At 40.9% G+C, this 8,879-nt stretch overlaps 1 protein-coding gene across 3 annotated transcripts in view; it reads left to right on the forward strand.

Moving 5' to 3' along the window:
- The window catches only part of tafa5a (TAFA chemokine like family member 5a), a 140,220-nt gene extending 131,625 nt beyond the window's left edge, over positions 1 to 8,595 (forward strand). For 2 of the 3 annotated variants that reach the window (XR_008826401.1, XR_008826402.1), the window contains exons 4-5: positions 1,668 to 1,864; positions 6,427 to 7,788. Coding sequence is in view for 1 of the 3 variants with exons in the window: in XM_056367055.1 (XP_056223030.1) it covers positions 6,427 to 6,435 (9 nt within the window). In the remaining 2 variants the exon portion in view is untranslated. Of the gene's footprint in view, positions 1 to 1,667; positions 1,865 to 6,426 lie in introns of all 3 variants that reach the window. The other variant, XM_056367055.1, reaches the window with a different exon arrangement.
- The last annotated feature ends 284 nt before the right edge of the window (positions 8,596 to 8,879 follow it).

Consider the following 8,879-nt stretch of genomic DNA (forward strand, 5'->3'; position numbering starts at 1 on the left):
CCCCCACCCCCCCCTTGTGGTTCTGGGTCGGTACCGGCCTTGGTAATTGATCCCTCTGGGCCCTCTAGGCACATCCAACAGTGGGTTGAACAGAATCACCACTAAGAAGACAGCTGCTTGGCCACCCTAGACAGGCCAAGAGAAAGAGACCCTGTTGCTGCTAACCATTAGCTTTGTCTGCCAGCTTTCTTCTGGAGGGAGCCAAGTCAGCACATCGCCTCGGCGTGGAAAATACCAAGTCCTCCATTTTGGGAAGCAGGGAAAGATATTGGGACAACTGAGAGGACGAGAATGAGAAAGCCTGTCCTTATTCTTCTTATCCACAGCCTAAGAGCTTGCGGGATTGATCTGCTAATTGAGCAGTGTTGCTTAAACCCAAAGCCTCTGCTAACCAGTGAAAGCATCTGTACCTGTATTTCATCCCAGGCGTCAACACTGCACTGTTCCAGAGTTTGTGCTGTTTCAATGTGGCCTATAATTGATTTCATGAAGCAGCGAGTGATCGCCTGCTGGCTTGTGCACGCTCTATAAGTAAGCAAACCAGTTAGAATGAGCTGCAGGTTTATTCCAACAAGCAGGTAACATATGCACACACTGGACGACAAAACACATGCTCACTCACATGCAAGTGTAAATATACAGTGTATTCATGCCGTCCTGTGAAAAACATGTATCCTCAAATGACCATCTGTTTAGGAGCTATGGAAAATAGCACTAATAACAATTGCATTTTTCATAAAATCCAGTAGTTTTAGCTTAGTGAGATGAATTTTCTTAATGAATATAGAAACACACAATCCTTCAGTTTATTTGAAAAAAATTTAAATCACCAAATTTGGAGATACAACAAAAGAGGAGATTCTTAACGGATCTGCTGTTAATTGATCCACTATCTACTGTGTTTTGTCAGCTTGTTAGTGATGCTCTTCTTTATGGTAATCTCAAGTGTGAGCATTTCCCTAGGCAGGTGAAAATCAGTGTGCAAATGCGAAGAAAATTACTTGGGCACAAATAATATTTTGAACTGATGATGGCACAAGACAAAAAGGTAATCCAGTCATTAGACTGGATGAATGTCATTACAATCCATCCAGTAGTTACTGAGATTTCCAGAACAATGCCACAAACCATTAAAAAAGATAAGGGAGCGTGACACTTGAATAAAGCATACTTATACATGGTAACATGATCAACTATTAGTAGCATAAGAAAATCTGTGACTTTAACATAATGAATTATGGATGAATTAATGGTTTATTTTATTGCCATTTTAGATCATTTCATTACCTAACAAGTCTGTGGTAGTAAAAAAAAAAATCCCTGGAAAGTCACCAGGCCTATGTGTATTTTCTTTCCATCTGTGCTGCTGTAAGCAGAATCAGACCTTGTTTTACTCCCACACTTCTATATTTAACACATTTAACAGTGAACACTTCACTCCAGGTTCATACAAAGCCAAACAGGCACATTTTCAAGACACTTCAGGCAGACAAATCTATGATGGTGGTGGTGGTGATGGTGTGACTGTGTCTAAATCTGGTAAAACAGAAATTCAAAATAAAACACTGCATCCTCATTCTGAGCTTGATAACCATACCGCCTCCCCTCCCTGTCCCTCCCCCCCTCCCTTCCTCTCCTCCCCGTTCCCACTACCTCTCTCCCCTCAGGCTCTATGACGCGACAAGAGTCCCCCTCGACACTCTTGCACTATGGAGAGCATTGATGACCCCTTGACAGACAGCCAAACACCATCTACCACCAACACTACCACCACCACCAACATCACAACAACTCCACCCAAACCCTGGTCCCGCAAAGGCAGGATGCAACACAAGAGCACCAGGGGCCTCTTGGAGGCAGCAAGGTACAGCGCCCCTGAATTTAGATCTGTATTCCCGCAGTAAAATCTGTGATTTGTGATTGAAATTCTAAAGCTGTTTCTTTTTCATTTTTGTTTTGTTTTTTTTGTTGTTATTGTTATTGATAGTTAAATGTCTATAAAACATGGCCATGCATTTTCATGGTCATTTTAATCACCACCAGCTTGTAGGTACTACACATATTGATTTCAATATGGTTTTATTAGACTGCAAAAACATCACAGCAGAACATGCAAACAACAGGAAGCATGGACACACATGCAAGCACACTCACATAAATCCAGATACAATTTAAACAACTGCCTGCTTGTTTGATATCTTTATTTGGCTTACTCATTTTTCCATGAGCTCACCAGTTCCCTAGTGTGTGTTTAACCACAGAAAATCCATGTGTGCAGCAAAACCAGTAAAAACCCATCGGGTTTATTCTCGCTTGTTTTCGCTCTGCTGTATTGGCATGCCTTGTATATTGTCTTTAAAGTATTGTGTCAGATGGAGTCTGCACGCTCAAATAAAACAAGGCGCCAGATAGACTGATATTAATGCATGTGATTGGGAAATGGAGAGTAGCCATGCAGTAAATTTAACATACAGTGCAATAAAAGAGATGAGGCCAAAGTCATAAAAATGCCCAGTCTCATAGAGTTTCTGAAAACCAGGCTCTTCTGCCGGTCAATATTGTTAGCATTCATGACCCATGTTATCATTCACTTTCGAGAATAAATCTGATCCTACTGCTTTTCAGTCCAGACAGCAAGTCTTCAGCAGATATGATATTATAAACCAACGCAGGGTGGAATGCATGCAGTGAACCCACATCCTCTCAGTGCATCATATAGAGGATTATTGTCTATTTACTCACAGAGGAAGCTATTTAAGACTGGATTTAAACATTTGATCCCTTCATATACAGTATGAAGGATGACAGCACCATATTACCTCCAATCATTTGATCTCAATGCAGGGCAGTAACCTACACTGCATGAGCGGATGTAATCTATACATTACAGTATATTAAAGGCAACATTTCTGGGAAGCTTTTTGTATCTAAAACAAATAAATTACTTTTTTTTTTTAATCTTTTTTTTTTCATTCCTCCCTGATCCCGCTGCGGTTGTCTGTTGTAATGTTCCCTCTTGAGCATTACATTTCTGATCATATTGTAGAATCCAGATAGTGAACAGTGTTTGCTTTGATGTTCTGAAGAAATATAGTATGAAGGGGTTGATAATGACACAACTCCATATGGCTTTGAACTTTCTCTTAATGCGGAATGGGACTTAGTGTCTGGAGGCCCGTGCATACATGTTCATGTATTTTGATCTCAGCATCCGCTTCAGGCATAATTCAACTTCACAGCATGTAATGAGCGATTTTCCCTTCCCTTATTAACCTGTGGATCATTCCTAACCCACAAGTTCACTTATGAATATTCACGCAGCAGGTTATTGTGTGGCTGGCGCGCTCCGATCCAAACAGAAGCGTGCTCGCTTGCACAAGACTTAAACAAGCGAGGGCAGGAGCAAGTATTAGAAACAAGTTTAGTAACTTGATGCAAAAAACAGGAGCACTTTAGAATGACAGATTAGCAGAGAAGGCTTTCATCCATTAGCTGATGTTTTGGCAGCGCTTTCTCTTCTTCATAGCCTAAGTATAGAAAAGCGTCAGGACTAGCCAGATATAAGAAATGATTCAATCCTACATCAATAAGTCAACTGCATATACTCCTGAGAATGTTGCATTAGTCATATCTATCAGTGTATTGGTTAAGAGTTTGGAGAAGCAAAGTAGTTCAATTTTTCTATCGTGTGTGCCCATTCACACGTTCACCATGGGTTACCACGCTGTGACATTTCGAAGGGAGTCAGCTCGAGTTCACACAGAGAGGAAATGTCAAGCCGGGGGCCATATGTTCGGGGTGCATTTCCCTTTCGATCCTCTAACTCCCAGATGGAGAGGGGCTCCATATGTACTGTGGATATAGTTTTCCTCAGCTCCAGTACGTGTGGCTGCATGCACCTTCGATTGACTGCACATACAAAATGCATATGACAGCCAGCACAAATCCATGCTCCCATTCTCAATTCATACATGAAAGTGTTTCAGCTTCTGCCCAGAGACAGGAAGCTCTATGTAACATCCCTGAAATCAAATGTTTTCCCTTGTCCTCGATTGAATGCTGCTGGGTACATATTGATATATTGAGTGGATCGCCTGCTTGCTCCATAACAAGAGAAGCCTGCACAAATTAGACATTAACGCAGATGGATTCTGTCCATGACTTTCCCTTCTGTTACTGTGACACCCCCAGCAGTTATCATTCTCACTCCGAATTCTAATTCTCTTTCTGGTCCTGTTTGAACAGCCAGAGCCACTGTACTCAAAGTTTGTCCATGTGTTCAATAGCCACTGCATAACATTTCCCTTGACTCTGCATTCCTCCAGCACAAGAATGTAAAATATTCTCTCAACGTTATAAGATATAAAATAGAGTAATATGGTCGTTTCCTGATAAACCCAATGTAATAATCACCTAGGGCCTGCAAATTTTATTCATGGGGCAAATTCATCTCACATTCATCTCACATTCATCTGACATTCGTTCCTCTTTTTAATAGAAGGCTTGCATTTCCCTGAGATGAGATTTGTGTGTGCGATTTATGGGGAACCATTTGCCACAGTGTGGGTGTGAGAAAAAACGGAGAGGAACATAGAGAGTATAAGAAAATTACCATGGTAGACCCAGACTATGTGGTAGCTTACATAAAACAAGACCCGTCCCGATGCTTGGCATCTATTTAAATCCATTTGCATCCTATTTCTCCTGAGATTTCGACAACAATGTTTCTCTGCAGTGATTCTGTCCTCCTTCCATTTTTATCAACGTTCAGTGCCACTGTAATCTCAGTGTGCCCACTAGGAGGCTTTGAGAGAGGGAAAAACTGTGCTCACAGTGGGATTAAACACCTGTTTTGGCAGCGGTCACACTCGAGATGTTTGCACAGTCATGCCCCTGCTTTAAGCCGTTATACCTCCGGGTCATTTCATGCCCAGCTCCAACAAAACCATGACATTATCTCTATTAAACCCCGAGCTCATAGAGATGTTTATTATTCCCACAGCATCAGACATTGTCATCTGTGAAACATGATAGTACTCCATCCAACACCTGCCCCTTTCATGGCAATTTGCACCCTGTGAAATCATCAAGAGTTCATTACTATGAATTAAGCTTCAGTGGCAGTGCAGCAGTCTTGGAAGGCATCAGTGTCTCTATCAAGTTGGCTGTGTGACTGGCGGGGACCAGATGGTGAAGAGGCTTCCAGATTTGTCTTTCTGTGGTAGATTAATTGTTTCTCAGTCTCCGCACTATGAGACTCGCTTTGTTATTGGGTTGCACCCGCTGAAGAATTCTAAATATTTGACTCGCAAAACACTTGATTTGACAGAGAGGAGGCTGTTGAAATTACATTTTTTTTCCCCTCCAGTGCTACCAGAGTGCTGCAATTAGCACCTCCATTTCCTGAGCAGTCATGGTTAAACACAGTTATTTTAGCAAAGCACCATGTTTGTAATGATTCTCTTAAAAAAAAAAAAATTGTTTTCTTTAGAAAGACGTTTGACATTGTGGAAAAGACATTGCGTCCCTTTCCTGCTGAGAGCTAGATGATAAGTTTGATAAATATGAAGCTACAGCTAACAGCCAGTAAGGGTCTTAGCATTAAGACTAGAAACACAGTGAAACAGTTAGAGGCTGTTTCTTGTGCGGACTAAATAAATTAGCTTTATAGAGTTGTTGGTAAGTGGATTTCATCACCTTCAGACAGAGCTAGGACTGAGCTTTTCCCTGTTTCCAGTTTTTATACTGTGCTAAGCTAACCCTCAACAAAAACTGCCTACCAGCACCTCCGAAGCTAACTAATAAACACATTACATCTTGTTGTACACAACTCCTTGTGAAATGGCCAAATTTTATGTTAGGATTTAAACAACAGAAATTATAATGTGTTCATTTGTTAGCTTCAGGGATGCTTTTTTTTTTTTTTAGCTAAGCTAGACTCCATTTTCTTGTGCTATCAGGGTGACGAGTCCCTATCTGATTGGTTGCCTTAAAAAGAGCCGCAGTGACTTTACCAGCGCCTTTCTGAAAAGTTAAGAGATTTTCAGCTAGAATTGCTCGGAGTAGAAAAAAGGGTTTATGCTCTCTCCTCATTGGGAACAACTGAAAAGAGACACTAGCACCCAGGAAAAAAATGCTATATGGAGACATGCCCATATACTGCAAAGACAAACTTAAATTCAAAAGACTTAAGTAAATGTCACATTCCTGAATGTTGAAGACTAGATAGTGTGCTGCTGAATGTGAGATTACAGTATCATACCTTCATTTCAAAACATAAAGTCCTCAAAATACAGGTAGTATAAAGAAAATCCCCAAAATGAAAATGCAGTTTTGCATCAGTAGCTTCTCTCTGGAGCTTTCTCTCAGAGACGGTGACTGCGTGCTAAATCTTCTCATGTTTGCTCTGTTCTTGTTGATTCACAGGTCTCATAACACAGCCAGAGGCGGGAAAACCAGGGAGTGACTGTCTGAGGGAGCGAGCTCTCCCCTGGACATTGGACAAACTACTCACTGTAAAACACTTCCTATTTCCTGTGACCGGCTCCTCCGGGTTTGTGACTGCTCCCTCTCGCTATCTGTCGTTGGGTCAACATGTTGCATCCACCTCCTCTCCACTCTATCTGCCTGCTCTGTGACTTTAGCAGCACTACTACTCGTGCCACGGAGGATCGGACACCTTAAAATCTCATGAATGGTTTTTTGCCTCATTTGAGGTCCTCTGTTTGGAGCTACTAACTGCTTTGAATAAAAGGATTTCCCACATTCATCTCCTTGCCCCTAGCGCAGGAGTTCCAGGGCATAGACGGGATCATTACAGATCAGACCCCGTTGCTTCCCGGACCACCTCATGAGGCTTAAAAACCAAACTGAGCGCTCTCTGCTGTGAATAGGCCTTCTGCTGGAGTAAACCGCCCATATTTTTATAGACCAAAGAGCAAAACAACAAATACGATCATTATTACAGAGTGGACCATCTGGCACACAGAGACTTTATAAACTCACTGCTTGTGTCGCCACCAACCAATGACTGCCCCCACAGAGACACGGTGCACAAGAGGACAGACCCTGCGTACAGTGGCAGATGTACCTTGCACAATCAAAGGAGTGCTTTTAAAATATTCCAGACATTTTTTTTCTCAGACTAAGCCCACCACTGTATTTTGGAACTGGAGATATAGGTACTACATACGTATAACTGTGTATCAAAAAAAAAAGAAAAAGAAAAAAAAAAAAAATCTGATTTGCATTTTTCAGTAGCTACGGTTGGGACAGTTTGCAGGAAGAATTGTCGGGTTGGTCGCGGATGACGAGTGCAAATCATATCAAAGAAATGATGAATATCTACAGAGAGTATAAATGCTGTCAAGTATGAAAAGAAGGAGTAAAGAAATGTCATTAAATGTATTTTGAAAGGCCCTAAAAAGTTATATATTTAACAGTTTTATATGTTGTACCTTTGTAGAGAAGCTTATTGGACTTAAAATGTGGTCACAATGGCAGTTTAGTAGGATGTGAACAAATGCTGTTGTTCTCATTACTGCTGGCTCGTAGTCCCAGGTTTTCCGTTCACACCTCAGTAGCCGCTTTCTTTTCATGGTCATCAACAAGCCACTGTCTATCACAACCATTCATGGAAAAAAAGGAAAGTGACACAATTTATTGAGGACTGATCTGCAGCCAACTGAACATTGTAAATCTATGGTAGTCAGTGGAAGCCATTGAAATCTGCTAATTTGCTATGATATTGTATTGTACACGGTGTGGAATACTGACTCATTTCCTCTCTTTGGCTTTTGATCTCTTAATTTATTTTTGTGCTTGTGTTTGTTCGCACAAATGCGGCCTCTCTCCGACGGTGAGGAGCACAACGAGGAGAGAGAGAGATAGAGAAAGCATTGCAGAAGTAATAGAGTCATTTACATACATTTTTTTTATCATGAAATATTTTAAGAATAAATTAAATACATGAAAAGAAACTCCTCTGCAAATTTAGATGGTCTTGGTGTTCAAGGTCATCAACGGGAAATTGATCTCATTCTAGTCTTACTTTTAATGAATGTACTATGTGTGTTCTGTCAGGAGAAACGTGACTATAAGTGAAAGTTTCCTTTTCTTTCTCAGGTGATCAGCTGGGTTTATGACCAGATACTTTCTGGCCTGAAGTCCTAAAAAGCTCAGTGGGAAAATGTATGTGGGGGAAGGCAACAAGGGCCCGCAATCAACCAGTACAGAGACCCATTTCATCAAGGTTATTCTTTAGCTGCACCAGTGACAAACAGGTGGCTGTACTGGGCAGATGCCAGGTGTCAGTTAAGTGCACAACCTTGAAGCTGGAGGTTGCTGGAAAAGAATAATTCATCAATCTATTTTTTAAAGCGCTTTGCGACTTCCATGACCCAGTAAAAAGCTATGGAAATTTTACTTTTTGAATTCTTTAGTTCTTTTGGGCATCAACAGCAAAAAATATCATTTTTCATACAGTTTTTTTTAATCATGAACATGTACCAAATGATTGAGATGTCCATTTAAAACAAAAGTGCACTTTCAACCACCTGCATACATTTGACTCCATTAAAATGAAATAAAAAAACACCTGTTAGTCGCCCATGTCTTTCATATGAACACGAGCAGGGTTTAAATTGGGTCAGGGCTGAGCTCCGTCTCCTTCAATATCATGTCACACTTGTATTTTTTAAATCTCACAGTTACTGTAATAGTATATGGGTTTCAATGAGTAATTCTGTAGACTACAAAGCGAGATATTTGAGGAGATTTCTACACCCAAACCAATGTTAACAACAAGCTTTATAGGTCACTGGTATCAATTATCAGACGTCATCAAATGCATCAGGCGTTGACAGTCTCTAACGGCTCCA

Source organism: Seriola aureovittata, chromosome 22 (assembly GCF_021018895.1).
Source record: "Seriola aureovittata isolate HTS-2021-v1 ecotype China chromosome 22, ASM2101889v1, whole genome shotgun sequence".
NCBI lineage: Eukaryota > Metazoa > Chordata > Actinopteri > Carangiformes > Carangidae > Seriola > Seriola aureovittata.